Consider the following 15,401-nt stretch of genomic DNA (forward strand, 5'->3'; position numbering starts at 1 on the left):
GGAACCCTGATGTAGATATTAGTGATGCATAATATAATCGGTAGCATATCAAAATCGGCCATAAAAATGTCCTATCGTTATCGGATCAGTCTCTAAATAATCCAGATTATTTTCACAGATATTGTCAATTGATGACGCAATAATAATAATGTCAATGGCGTCAATGGCTCTGTCGCTTTTGTTTTGTGTATTTCTAATGTTTGAAGGCAGCATAATCCTAAATAATATCAGAATCAGTCAGAATTGGTATCAGCAGATCATGTCCCTGCAAATAATCGTGCTCCCGTAGTAGATATGTTGACTTAACCTACTTGACCACGGAATAGTTTTCTCCTTTTTACTTGAATCTGATCAATGCCCTGGGAAAAAATGGGGGGAACTGTGCGGCCACGATAATCCATTCTATAGTTATGGGCAGTTGAATGTGGCTTGTTTTCGCCTCAACCCACCAGAAAGCCAGATTTATTTTTATAAATCTTTTAGCATTATCCTAAACTAGCTGGAAAATGTTGTCATCACATGATTTCTGGGTGTACACTTCTTCGTTGATCTTGGGATCATTCACAGGCTGCCGTAGAGCGTCTCTACCGTAAAACCACTGAAAACACACCGTGACGAGAATCTCGTCATGGGCAATGTGAGCCTTGGAAGAACAGGCAATGAGTTAATCCTAGTTCGTGACCCTCAGTCTGTTGTACACTAAGGTGAAGTGTTCTCCTCCAGTCTGTTGTACACTAAGGTGAAGTGTTCTCCTCCAGTCTGTTGTACACTAAGGTGAAGTGTTCTCCAGTCTGTTGTACACTAAGGTGAAGTGTTCTCCAGTCTGTTGTACACTAAGGTGAAGTGTTCTCCAGTCTGTTGTACACTAAGGTGAAGTGTTCTCCTCCAGTCTGTTGTACACTAAGGTGAAGTGTTCTCCTCCAGTCTGTTGTACACTAAGGTGAAGTGTTTTCCTCCAGTCTGTTGTACACTAAGGTGAAGTGTTCTCCTCCAGTCTGTTGTACACTAAGGTGAAGTGTTCTCCTCCAGTCTGTTGTACACTAAGGTGAAGTGTTCTCCTCCAGTCTGTTGTACACTAAGGTGAAGTGTTCTCCTCCAGTCTGTTGTACACTAAGGTGAAGTGTTCTCCAGTCTGTTGTACACTAAGGTGAAGTGTTCTCCTCCAGTCTGTTGTACACTAAGGTGAAGTGTTCTCCAGTCTGTTGTACACTAAGGTGAAGTGTTCTCCAGTCTGTTGTACACTAAGGTGAAGTGTTCTCCTCCAGTCTGTTGTACACTAAGGTGAAGTGTTTTCCTCCAGTCTGTTGTACACTAAGGTGAAGTGTTCTCCTCCAGTCTGTTGTACACTAAGGTGAAGTGTTCTCCTCCAGTCTGTTGTACACTAAGGTGAAGTGTTTTCCTCCAGTCTGTTGTACACTAAGGTGAAGTGTTCTCCAGTCTGTTGTACACTAAGGTGAAGTGTTCTCCTCCAGTCTGTTGTACACTAAGGTGAAGTGTTCTCCTCCAGTCTGTTGTACACTAAGGTGAAGTGTTCTCCTCCAGTCTGTTGTACACTAAGGTGAAGTGTTCTCCTCCAGTCTGTTGTACACTAAGGTGAAGTTGGAAACACTGTGCAGAGGACCAGAGGAAGCTCTGCTCACCTGTAAACACATGCTGCAGATATGGAAGAGCTTCTACAACCTCACCAACCCCAGGTATGCACGCACGCACACACACACACACGCTGACGGACACACACACACACACACACACACACACACACACACACACACACACACACACACACACACACACACACACACACACACACAACTTTATATTGCTGCAGTATTGTGTGCTGACTCCAAAATGTGTGTGTGTGGTCTCTCTCTCTCTCTCTCTCTCTCTCGCAGTGACTCAGGGCGTGGCAGCAGTCTCTTGGACAGAGCCATCGCAGACAGACGCCAACTCAATGCCATGACCCTGCCTGACTTCAGCGACCCTGAGACCGGTAGGCGGGCGGGCGCACACACACACACACACACACACACACACACACACACACACTCTCATTCCATCATAAACCAGTAACCGTTCTTTTTGTTTGGTTTATCAAACTATAGTTCTCTATGAGTTCAATCGTTGGTATTGTTTTGTTCTTTTGCATCTTCATTCTGGATGGTTCTCAAGGTTGTTGGGGGGCCTTTTAAAACGAAACAAAAACATCATTGCAGAAATATTTCCTTTGTCTTTCTGTGACTCTCCTTCCCATTGTCTTCCCTCTTTCAGGGTGAGAGCCATTGATTCTCTGTTTCCGTGCTTTCACTGAACCTGTTATTAATGTCAGCCCTGTTGTTTTGCTCTCTGTTGTACTCCTTAGTCTCAGGCTCCTCCTCCTCCTCCCACTCCTCCTTCGAGTTCCCCTCCCCCTCCTCCTTCTTCGGCTTCTCCTCCCCGCTCGCCTCCCACTCCCCCCCGCCCACCCTCTCCTCCCCGATCCCTTCGCCCATCGACCCGCTCCCCACACCCAGCTCCTGTACCATATTCTCCCCGCTCCCCTTACCCGGCTACCCGCATCCCTTAGCCTTCTCCACCACCTCTTCCCCACTCCCCACACCACCTCCTCCCTCTGACCCTCCACCCGCTCTGCCTCCTTCCTCCCCCCACCCAACACCACCTCCTCCTCCTGCACCCACTCCTCCCTCTCAGGCTCCTTCCCTCAAGGCTCGGAATCAGCCCTTTTGTGACCACGTCCCTCGATGCCAGCTCGGGAGCAAGTGTAATGCACCGCCCGCACCTGTCCTGATATAGCATGGTGTGGCGAGTGCCTCGTTCCCCGGCCACTTAACGGAGCTTGTTTGTGTGTTTGCGACCTCACCGGCGTGGCGGGAATAGATGCCTCTTTGTTTTAAAACGAATGACCTCACAAATTTGGTATAATACCATTAGGAGCCGTCCCTTAACTTGACTAACCCCACTTAGAGTTGAAGCGGTGATGGTGTGAAGCTGGACTGACTTGCACTAACCTAAACAATAAAGGCTGTGAGACACGGGCAACGTTTTGAGGCAGTGTGCCTGTGAAATGCTGTGTCAACAGTGACTTTCTTTGTCGGTATGTCGCTGTGTAATCAAAATTGAATTGAACATGTTGATGTAATCGTGTTGGAACAGTTTTACAACCTTAAGGCTTGTTTATCAATGTATCAATATCAATTTAACCGCTGCCATGTACAATTACAATTTAGGCCTTTAGCAGGCACTCTTATCAAGGGCGACTTTAGAAGCCAATGGCGTGAGGCCGTGAGCCCTATAGTCAACAAAGGTGTAAATAGTCACATCCAGTAAGCAGAGTGAAAAGAGAACAGTGTAGTGTTTCAAAGAGAAAGATACCAGGTAAAGGATACCACCAGGTAAACATCAAACCTAGCATTTGTTTGCACAGTATGTAGTTTTGCTTCTGCATTGGACTGTCACTGTCTCACACATTAGCAGCCAGGTATGAATTAATTCTTGTGTTTATCTTATTTTGAAGACCCACAGGAACGAATGCTGTGTGGCTTGGCGCAGGGTCATCTTTTCTTTCACTCAGATTTGAAATCGCGATCGAATCCGAGATACAATGTATTTTTTGTTTACATTGAGGCGGATGGAGACGGAGTTTTCACTTCCGGTTAATTTCCGGTTGCATCCGTCCGTCGCCTAGCAACCTAGAACCATTCATATGTTGGCGAAGCGCGCCATCTATCGTAAACCACTGACCGATGTGTTAAAGAAAGGTGACAACCTTGTGAATGCGAATAAAACCGCTTGGAACAGAGGAACCTTGGTTTAAATAAAGCAAATCTTATTCAGCTTCAAGCAATAGAATTTAGACTTTGAACGTTACGTGGACGATACAACATAGCGCCAGCCTGTGTCTGAACAGAGGTCTGATCCAAACCTTATGCAATTCATGATCATGAAAAAAAAATCTCAGCAGACCTTTTGTTTTTCATTTTCTTGTCTGTCCCAGTTGTCAGTTCTAATCCAAGGTCCATCGTTAATCTAATTTGCCTCAAGATGAGGCCCCCTCGTGTCATTTGGGACAAGTCATGTGGTTCCAGATGTCTTCGATCAGCCTGTATGGTTCAAATATCTGCGTGTGCAAAATGTGGGACTCAATGCATTTCTGCCTGGGGTCAGACAGTGGACGTGGAATTTGAGATGGATGGCGTTCTAGACTCGTTCATCCAAACGTATGAAAGTTGGCGTTCACGCTGGCTTCTGCGTCCTCTCCCCTCACCCCCCCCTCTCCCTTTATTTTCCTGTTATTTTCGTTTATATTACGGCCCTTTCCCTCCCTGTGCACCTCAGTTCCTTCAGGCTCTCTCTCTCCCCTCCCGGTAACCCCGCTTCTTCACACCACATTCCTGTTGCCACGTCTCCCACAAAGCTGCTTGTATTTCAGGAAAATGAATATTGATCCAACTAAAAGGTCACCGTACGGTGGCGGGCGCGGCGGTACACATTCCCGTCACCAGCATCGAAAGCAAGCTGAATAAAGAGATGAAGTCTCAAATGTTTTGCAGAGTAATATCTTATTTATTTTCAAAGGAGAAAACTAAACGCTTACTATCCGCCAGGACGTAATCTACAGCATAGAAGCGGATTTTCTTTCACTTCTCTCCCTCTGATTTCCCCTGAGTCAGATGCATTACTTTAACCCATTTAGACCTGCCGTAACCTATACGTTGTTATAGAGCACCGAAGTCTGACGTCACTTTCAGCAGAGGGCGCCAATACACAGGTTCATGTATTTTTGAGTGGTGTAAACCACTCCTACAACTGGCTTTGTTGTGCAGAAAAAATGAGCATGGTTGCTATGTTCACCCTGTTCACCTGGGTGTGATTTCATACAACTGGCTTTGTTAGTGCAGAAAAAATGAGCATGGTTGCTATGTTCACCCTGTTCACCCGGGTGTGATTTCATTACGTCAGACATGATTTCATTACGTCAGACAGGCCTTACACCAGGGTGTGATTTTTATTTTAGTTGCATTGAGATCCCCATAGGTTGATTTTAGGTCGCTTTATATAAGAACTGTGTTTGAAAAATAAACCGACCACCCCAGCCTTTCTGTCAGGGTAGTGGCTGTGTCTTAATGATGTCCATTCATATTTGATACAGCCAGTTTCTGGAGAAAATGGAATTAATGTGGCCGCAAAAGCCTTGAAACTACATATGAAGGCAATGTCGCTGCTAATATACGTCACGCCCAGCTGTCAACACATTGCGTTCCTGAGATTCCTCGTTGACGTAAGCTCAGCTGGTGGTGGCTCGACTCGTACTAACCACGAGACATTAAAAATCAATAAAATAAACGTAATTAACATTCAGTTTCTGTTGTGCGACGGGCAGATGCAGCCACCCGCCTATACCGGAAATGTAGTCTCTGGGTTGTTTCACTCGTTTCTAACGCTTTTTTTGTTACTCTTTGGGTATATTTGTACATTTCCACCTTCAGTCGACGCTTCATATCCATATGAGTGAAAAGGCCGGGGTGATCGGTTTATTTTTCAAACACAGTTCTTATATGAGGCGATCTAAAATCCCCCTATGGAGATTACAATGCAAATAAAAAGTAGACGAACCTGTGGATTGACGCCCTCTACTGACAGTGACGTCAGGACTTCGGTGCTCTATACCTTTCATGCCGGGTCTCATATCGCAACATAATGTTTTTTCTTTTTTCCTTTTTCTTTTAAAGAATTTCAAGGTTTTCAGGTTTTAGAATGCGTTTTTAGAGTCGACCTCGGGTCTAAATGGGTTTAACAGTTCCAGTATGTCACTTTACTATCGTTTGTATTGTTTTTTTTACCAAAAGCTGACACATAGTAGCTACATGCAAAAGCCATGTACTACTGCACCTTGCATACCACGTCAATCACCATATTCCAGATGGAATATCCCCCTTATTTAAAATGGTTTGCAGGTATGCCTTCTCTCCCACAAACCAATGTTAATTTTGACAGCAAATTTGTATTTTGTTTTAGTCATAGTCTTTTGAATAAAATGTAGTTTTAGTCCAATTATAGTAATCTGAAATGTTTTCCTTTTAGTCTAGTTTTAGTTGACTAATTACAGTTGGAGGCCATCGATATTGTCCTTTTCTTTTTGTTGAGGTTTGCGTGATCTGCGCAAAAGGACAGTTAACCCATTTTGGGCGGGAACCCCTTTTGGTGTTTTAAACATTGTTATAATTTAGCTATTGAAAAATAGCAGATCTACAAGCTCATAGCGCGCCACCGAGTGGCGCGCTACGAGCTTGTAGGTCTGCTATTTTTGAAAAATCGTGAAAATATTTATTTCAGAAAAGGATTTAGAAGGATTTTTTTTAAATTGAGGTCAGGCCTAAATGGGTCAAATGATAAGGGACAATATCGGTGGCACCCAACTGTACATTTGATTTAATCGACCTGAAATGTATTTTGGCAGGCCTTGATGGTTTTGTAATGCCTGATTTATACTTGGCTGTGTGCTGAAAATAGTCCATCTACATTCTACAAGCTCACAGCGCGTCACAGATCTGCTATTTCCAGAGTGTGACACCCACGTTCAACCAAGCATAAAATGACTCGTCATAGTTATTCTGGAAGATCTCTTCTCCATTAGTCTCCATTACATTTTAGTCCACATTTTATTTGTTGACGCAATTGTCCATATATTTAGTTAATTTTTGTTTTGCTTTGATTTAGTTTTCTTTAGTGGAAAAAAAGGTAGCCGACAAACTTTTTTTTTTGTCATTGTTTTAGTCGCCGAAATTAACACTGCCACAAACCAATATCAATGTTTTCTTTTCACGCGTATCCCTCTCAATCTCTCTTTCTCATTAACAATCATGTTTCCCTTTTTTGTTTTTGTCCTTTTCCCCTTTCCTTACATCCATCCGATTTCAAGGCGACTTTCAGGAAGCTAACAATCTTGGTCTTTACGCCATGTTTTCAGTTTGTAAGTAGCCATCTTAACGCTTATCCATCTGACCACCTGATCCATAAGAGTTCCCTCCATAGATCCCTGTCCTTCCTTTTTTAGGATTCAGATATATGTAGTGTCTGGATGAAAACCTATATCGTAGCCGTCGGGTGGAAACCTCACGTGTCGTTTTCAGGATTCAAATCCAGAAGCAGCTAAAATAGCCGATCTACAAGCTCAAAGCGTGCCGGAGCCTCGATCTACTAGCTAGCCGCACCTACAAGCTACAAGCTACAATCCGATCTACAAACGCTACAAATGCGCTATGATATCTAATGTGTTGGAGCTTGTAGTTCAGCTATTTTTGCTACTTTTGTGTGACACTGTAGTATGAATTTACGAGAAAAAAATATGTGGAGATTGAAGGTTTCTGCATGACCGCAACGATATACTGTACAAGTGTACATATATCTCCTGCTTTAACTTGATGTCATCGTTCTCCCCTGTAGCCCTTTTTTTTCCTTTACAGCAGACATTATGTGCCTCAGCTTGTTTACGGTCAAGGAATACACCACAGATAGAGCCTAAATGTAGTGAAGACTCTCCCCCTGAAATTTGTTTGTTTTAAAGAGCCTATATGTAAAATAGTTCTGCAGATGAACGACCCGACCGTTTTATGAAATTACAGTTGGGTGCCACCGATATTGTCCCTTATCATTTGACCCATTTCGGCCTGACCTAAAAATTAAAAAAAATCCTTCTAAATCCTTCAGTTTTCCGAAATAAATATTTTCACGATTTTTCAAAAATAGCAGACCTACAAGCTCGTAGCGCGCCACTCGGTGGCGCGCTATGAGCTTGTAGATCTGCTATTTTTCAATAGCTAAATTATAACATAATGTTTAAAACACCAAAAGGGGTTCCCGCCCAAAATGGGTTAACTGTCCTTTTGCGCAGATCACGCAAACCTCAGCAAAAAGAAAAGGACAATATCGATGGCCTCCAACTGTAAGTAGCTGGGAAGTAAGTATAGCTGTAGTTCCCACGCAGCTGAGGCACGATAGCATGCACGAGCTAAGCCAAAACATGCATGTTCTCAAGCAAGTAACGGTAGTAGTAGTAACAAGGCAAATGTGTACAATGTACATTTGATTCGTTAATGCTTTGCGTTGGTGTGTTGGGGGGGAAAACATGCTTCTAGGAGTTGAAAAATATGCAGACAAGCAATTTCCTTTTGTATGGGGGACACCCAATGGCACAAGTGAAAGCAGCCTATTTGAACAATATACTGTACACTTTGTGGCACCAGCACTTGCATCCATGTATGGCACCAGCACATGTATGCATTCTCCCTGTCTCAGCTATTTGACTGGCTTACTGACTGACTGGAAAGCTGCTTCAATGGCTGGCTGCAAGACTGACTGGTTTCAAACCCATTAAAACCGGGAAAGCATCTGTGTCATTTTAGATTTTTTTTTTGCGTTGGCTATTCAAAAATAGCAGATATACAAGCTCACAGCGTGTCACTTTATGCGCACTGCAAGCTTTTCCATCTGCTATTAGTGTGAGAACTAATTGAGAAGGCATTTGTAGAATCGACCTCAGTATTAATGGGTTCATGGCTGGCTTGCTGGTTGACTAGTTCGGTACCTGAATGGCTGCTGGCTGACATACTGATTGACTGACTTGACTGTCTCACTGATTGCCTAGCTAACGGTCTCGGTGGCTACAATATCGCCTGGCTTCTTCCGTCTGTGTGGCTGGCCTGACTGTCTCCGGATAATGAGAGGCATGGAATCGACTGGCTGTTCTGACACCCTCGTCCCCTCACACTTGACAGTCCCATGCACCTTATTTCCTGTTTTGATTAAAGTACTAGTTGTTCTCGCTCGTGCTCATATGCACGTGCACACGCCTGTGTGTGGGGAAAGCTTGTAGGAAGGGGGTGGGACACGAAGAGAAATAAAGAAATTTAGAGAGGGAGAGAGAAAGCGAGAGAGATAAAGAGAGGGATCGATGAGGGGCCTCGAATGAACACGGCGTCCCTTCAGATGAAGTCGATAAGCTGCCAGCGCTCTGGAGAGGACACATCCACGGTGGAAGGAGCGATATTGACCCACGTGTATGAAATGTCAGCCCTTCCAACCACACCCTCTGTATCTCTGCACACACCTCTCGCTCTCTCTCTGTCTCCAAATGTTTTTCCGATAGGATTATGCGACACAGGGGTCTTCAACTATTCGGCAGGGACCCCCACTACATATTGTATACAATTGTGTCGCAGGTTCTACTTTTCCATGCATTTCATAGATTAAAAAATAAACAAACGAGAAAAAAAGTTCCTACGTGGTAACTCTGAGGTTTAGGGACCTACGGGTCCCTAGCCTCGGAAACCCAGACGTTTTTATTTCCAGGGAGGAAAAAAAAGTCTGGGTCCGAGTCCACTTCAATTCGGCATAGAGTAGTGCAAACATCACTCACTCTCTGCTGATTTCTGATCGTCTGCACCTTTGTTAAATTGACACGCAAACATACACACACACACACTCCTCTCACACTCTGTCGCTCTAATTAATTAATCTCATGTCTAGCAGCTGCGCATAGTTTCTGCCGGCGGATCCTGCCGGGAGCTGCCTATGCCATTAAAAAGCATAGGTGAGTTCCAGGCTAACGGGTCCCAGACCCACTGTTGAAAACCACCAACCTCCCGTCCATTACGACCTAGTCGTAATGGATTTAAATCGAATGTAGGTTGTGGTGAACGGGCGTAAAGTTTAGCTTGCAGTTGATCTGAAAAGCAGGTGAAACCGTGTGTAGCTTGTGCGTGCTTCTCCATCACTTACACATCCCAGTGCACACTTTGAATTCTCCCTGTACTCATTTGTTTTCCATGTAAATTGAGGCCACGGCGCTGTGCAAGTGGAAAGCCACCCACACAAACCCATGGTATAGATTGTAATTGTATAGATTGTCGGTTAGTAGCACATCATCACAGAGTCACTCCACATCACTAATCCTGCTAGCAGCCTGTGTTCCTACTGATCCCAGTACAGTGTGATGCTGTGTGTATATAAATATGCATGGTGAATGGATGTAGGACTTGATCTAGTCTGGTAGTTCCATGGTTATCATGTTTTGTGCTGTGAGTTGTGGGACAATGCTAACTTGATTCTTAGGCTGTGGTGGTATGGAAGTACCACCAGGCGGCCATCTTAATAACTGATCTCTCTCTCTCTGTCTATTTGCCTGTTCCTCTGTTCACCCCTTGTGCCCTGTCATACTATTTTCTCTCTCTCTCTCTCTCTCTCTCTCTCTCTCTCTCACACACACACACACACACACACACACACTCTTATCTCTCTTATCTCTCCATGTCTCGGTCCTCATCCATCGTCCCCGTTCTATCCCATCTCCCTTTCTCTCCGTCTCTGTACACCACTCTTGTCTTTCTCCTCCTCTGTCCCGTCTGTCCGTGTCTCTGACTGCCTGTCTGTCCTCAGGTTCGGTCCATGCTACGTCCATAGCAGCCAGTCGTGTGGAGCAGGCTCTCTCGGAGGTGGCCTCCTCCCTGCAGAGCAGCGCTGCCAAACACGGCCCCCTGCACCCCTGGATGACTCTGGCCCAGATCTGGCTGCATGCAGGTAGGCCTTTCATCTACGAGGCAGGGCGTAAAGGCAGGGGTTCTCAACCCGTTGGTCGCGACCCCTCGGGGGGTCGCCAAATTATTTTAAGGGGTCCCCAAATTATTTTCAAAAAAAAAAAAGAAAAAAAATATATTTTCACGATTTTTCAAAAATAGCAGACCTACAAGCTCGTAGCGCGCCACTCGGTGGCGCGCTATGAGCTTGTAGATCTGCTATTTTTCAATAGCTAAATTATAACAATGCTTAAAACACCAAAAGGGGTTCCCGCCCAAAATGGTTTAAGGTTATTGTAGCAGTCAATTTATATTGGGGGTCGGGAGGGGGCGGGGGTCCCGAGACATTGCCAAAGCATTTCCGGGGGTCCCCGGCCAAAAACGTTGAGAACCCCTGATCTACGAGACAGGGCGTAAGGCCTCAATTTGAAACTGAACTGGTTGGCTGTAAAAATGTATAGTAGCAGCAGAAATATACGTTTTTTTTAGAATGATAATACCTAAACATCAATCATTAATTCTACATATTTACATGTAGAACGTCTTTCACGCTGTTTCACAAATCGCAGATTGGGAGTTGGCCGAAACAAAAATGTTCAGTCGTGAGATTAGTTTTTGCTTTAATCCCTAGTGGGCACCCATACAGTTGGAGGCCATCGATATTGTCCTTTTTCTTTTTGCTGAGGTTTGCGTGATCTGCGCAAAAGGACAGTTAACCCATTTTGGGCGGGAACCCCTTTTGGTGTTTTAAACATTATGTTATAATTTAGCTATTGAAAAATAGCAGATCTACAAGCTCATAGCGCGCCACCGAGTGGCGCGCTACGAGCTTGTAGGTCTGCTATTTTTGAAAAATCGTGAAAATATTTATTTTATAAGGATTTAGATGGATTTTTTTAAATTTTGAGGTCAGGCCTAAATGGGTCAAATGATAAGGGACAATATCGGTGGCACCCAACTGTATAAATACATACATCCACCCCCACCAACACACGTGTGTCTTATTCGCTGCAGACGCTACACATTCATGCACTCACTCTGTGCATACAGTCATTTGACAATCCAGACATACAGTGCACACGTAGTGTGTGTGCGTGCGTGCACAGTGTCTTTGCTCGTAGTGTTACAGAAGCCTCTATCAGCCTGCATGAACACCAATGCACGGCAAGAAACTTGTGTTGTGAAAGGCTCTTTTCAGCTCTGTACTTTGAACAGCACGTACACAACTGCAGACATCTGCACAGACACGTAATCGAGCGACGTGTGTGTGTGTGTGTGTGTGTGTGTGTGTGTGTGTGTGTGTGTGTGTGTGTGTGTGTGTGTGTGTGTGTGTGTGTGTGTGTGTGTGTGTGTGTGTGTGTGTGTGTGTGTGTGTGTGTGTGTGTGTGTGTGTGTGTGTGTGTGTGTGTGTGTGTGTGTGTGTGTGTGTGTGTGTGTGTGTGTGTGTGTGTGTGTGTGCATGCGCGCACAGGGAGAGAGGTTGTTTGTGTTCATATTTATCTCTCTAGCTGGTAGCTACATCCTGTCGGGGACAGTCATTTCCTGCCTGGCGACAAAGCTAATGAAATCATCCAATCAGTGGCCAGATAGATAAGACAGCCGGGCTAGACAACACAACACGGTCACCTGCTGCTCAATCTGCTCTCTTCTCTCCTCCCCCTCTGTGTCATCAGTCAATCATCCAATCAGTGGCCAGATAGATAAGACAGCCGGGCTAGACAACACAACACGGTCACCTGCTGCTCAATCTGCTCTCTTCTCTCCTCCCCCTCTAGACAACACAACACGGTCACCTGCTGCTCAATCTGCTCTCTTCTCTCCTCCCCCTCTAGACAACACAACACGGTCACCTGCTGCTCAATCTGCTCTCTTCTCTCCTCCCCCTCCTAGACAACACAACACGGTCACCTGCTGCTCAATCTGCTCTCTTCTCTCCTCCCCCTCTGTGTCATCAGTCTAGACAACACAACACGGTCACCTGCTGCTCAATCTGCTCTCTTCTCTCCTCCCCTAGTCAACACAACACGGTCACCTGCTGCTCAATCTGCTCTCTTCTCTCCTCCCCCTCCTAGACAACACAACACGGTCACCTGCTGCTCAATCTGCTCTCTTCTCTCCTCCCCCTCTGTGTCATCAGTCTAGACAACACAACACGGTCACCTGCTGCTCAATCTGCTCTCTTCTCTCCTCCCCTAGTCAACACAACACGGTCACCTGCTGCTCAATCTGCTCTCTTCTCTCCTCCCCCTCCTAGACAACACAACACGGTCACCTGCTGCTCAATCTGCTCTCTTCTCTCCTCCCCCTCTAGACAACACAACACAACACGGTCACCTGCTGCTCAATCTGCTCTCTTCTCTCCTCCCCTAGACAACACAACACGGTCACCTGCTGCTCAATCTGCTCTCTTCTCTCCTCCCCCTCCTAGACAACACAACACAGTCACCTGCTGCTCAATCTGCTCTCTTCTCTCCTCCCCCTCTGTGTCATCAACACAACACGGTCACCTGCTGCTCAATCTGCTCTCTTCTCTCCTCCCCTAGACAACACAACACAGTCACCTGCTGCTCAATCTGCTCTCTTCTCTCCTCCCCCTCTGTGTCATCAGTCAATACTAGACGGGAACAATGCAAGGCGGGAATGTTATGACCCACCCTGTCATGCAATACCCAGAGAGGCCATACCGGTCTGTCTGTCTGTCTGTGCACCTTTTGTGTCCATACATGGAGTTCTGTGTCAGTGGTGGAAAAGCAATCTTTTTTCTCTCCAAAGAGTATCAATACTGCAAATGTAGAAATACTCCGTTACAAGTAAATGGCCGGAATTCCAAATTTACTTGAGTGAAAGTAAGAAAGTATTGGTATCAAAAATCTTTTAAAAATAGCAGATCTACAACGAACGGCGTTCATGTATATAACAAGTTGAGATAAGGTAAAACATCCATTGGGGGGGTGTATATCTTTTTCTTTTAAATAATTTATATTTAATTAGTTTATCCAGGAGTATTCTTGAGGAGTGCAAAGCAACAAACACTTGGTGACGACAAGCTAAACTTCACCACCAGGGGATGCTATGTTATCTTAGTTATCTTGCTTTTTTAACCCATTAACACCAGGAAAGTGTCATTTATTTTATTTATGGCCTCGGGTCTTAATGGGTTGGCTTGATTTAAACACAGTGGTGTGTATGTTAAGTTTGTATTCATTTATTGTGCATTATGTTAAAAGGTTAGTCCATAAAATGCAAGATATCCTCAGAGCAACTGACGTGAGCCCAGTAGGGAAATGTTTTTTGAGGAAGCAGCCTCAGAACGGGAATGGTAGTAGACTGTTGCCATGTCTGCTTATTATAAGTACTGTAAGTGACTTTGGGCTTGTTTATCGCTTCTAAATATTGGTCATTTTTGGGCGTTTGTTTCTAAAGTGCAGTAGCATATTTGGGCTTCCTTCATAATGTATTCGTCAACTGACCCCCATCTGAAAATGATTTATGACACCAAATTCACGAATCAAATATTCCAAATAATTTTTCAAGACATCTTTTGAAAACGGATCTATAGCTGCTATTTTCTAATAACTTATTGAACTTATTGTACTCTGTTCTCTCGCAAAATCTGCCAACGCGGAGCTCTGTAATGCATGGCATGTACCGAAAATATTAGCTGTGGTTATTTGATGTGTTAAATGAGGAAACCGTCTTGTGGAAATGAACGTTTGGTCATAGTTCACACTGGGTCACCGACCACAATCCTCGTTTTATTGGCTGTATGTCGGCTTTATTAGCTCTGGGGAAATGGAATCACACACGTAATATAACACTGTGTTCCGTCTACCACTTCCTCTCTCTCTCCCTGGCTGTGTCTAGGCCTCCTGTTACAATTATTACATACTGGCCGAATCGCAAATATTTGAGATACCGTCTTGTCCCCCGAATATAAGACGACTCTGGTTTTAAGACGAGACCCATTTTTCAAGACTCATTTGTGGAAAAATATCATTGAATGTTAAATAGTCGAGTCCCCGATCATAACACGACACCTTTTTTTTTATATATATATATTTTTTCTATTGAAAAAAAATGTAGTCTTATATTCAGGCCAATAGGGTAACCGATACGTTTTGCATTATCATTTCAATGTTGACATTATGTTCATTACATTTTCAAACATTTGCAAAAAATAGTGGATCTACAAGATCACAATGTGTCTGTCTGAACAAACAGACGGGCACAACGGTCCTCCAACACTATCAGACAGACATATTGGCCGGAGCGGCAGTGTGCGACGTAGGTGTGGGGCCGCATCAGATTAGAAATCGCCAATCTACAACTAGCTCACACTAGCGTTTTTTTTTTGGGAATGTTTGAAAATGTATGGACATTTATTTTCAACATGGAAACGATTATGAAAGATAATTGTGATTCACTGACTTATTTTTTTCTTTGTGTGACTTCAAATTGAAATGCAGCGCCCGTCTCTCACTCTCTCTCTTCATCTCCCAAGTTAGAGAACTACTGATTTAGAAGGCATTTTGTAGAATCGTGCTCATGGGTTGAAGAAAAAATACCATGAGACATATTCTTTATTAACTCAAAAATGTCACGTCATATCATTACAATCATAGTGTTTTGCCAATTAGTTGGTGGGACCTGCTATTCTTTACCATTCTTGAACACATTCCCCACGTTACCTTAGGCGGTAACGTGAGGCTAGTGCCAGATAAGCAAAGCTCATCCGGCCGACCCGGAAGTGATTGCCCTCCATTGTCACGCCAGGCTCGCTCACGGCCATGATCTGCTGCTCGAACTATTATACATACAGTAGCGCAAGCTCTA

At 44.4% G+C, this 15,401-nt stretch overlaps 1 protein-coding gene across 2 annotated transcripts in view; it reads left to right on the forward strand.

The window, feature by feature from the left end:
* Positions 1 to 15,401, forward strand: part of ttc7b (tetratricopeptide repeat domain 7B) — a 45,313-nt gene that overhangs the window by 22,073 nt on the left and 7,839 nt on the right. For both annotated transcript variants that reach the window (XM_079528404.1, XM_079528405.1), the window contains exons 16-18: positions 1,578 to 1,694; positions 1,893 to 1,990; positions 10,432 to 10,572. In XM_079528404.1, coding sequence (XP_079384530.1) covers positions 1,578 to 1,694; positions 1,893 to 1,990; positions 10,432 to 10,572 — 356 coding nt within the window. The remainder of the gene's footprint in view (positions 1 to 1,577; positions 1,695 to 1,892; positions 1,991 to 10,431; positions 10,573 to 15,401) is intronic.

Source organism: Electrona antarctica (assembly GCF_951216825.1).
Source record: "Electrona antarctica genome assembly, chromosome: 18".
NCBI lineage: Eukaryota > Metazoa > Chordata > Actinopteri > Myctophiformes > Myctophidae > Electrona > Electrona antarctica.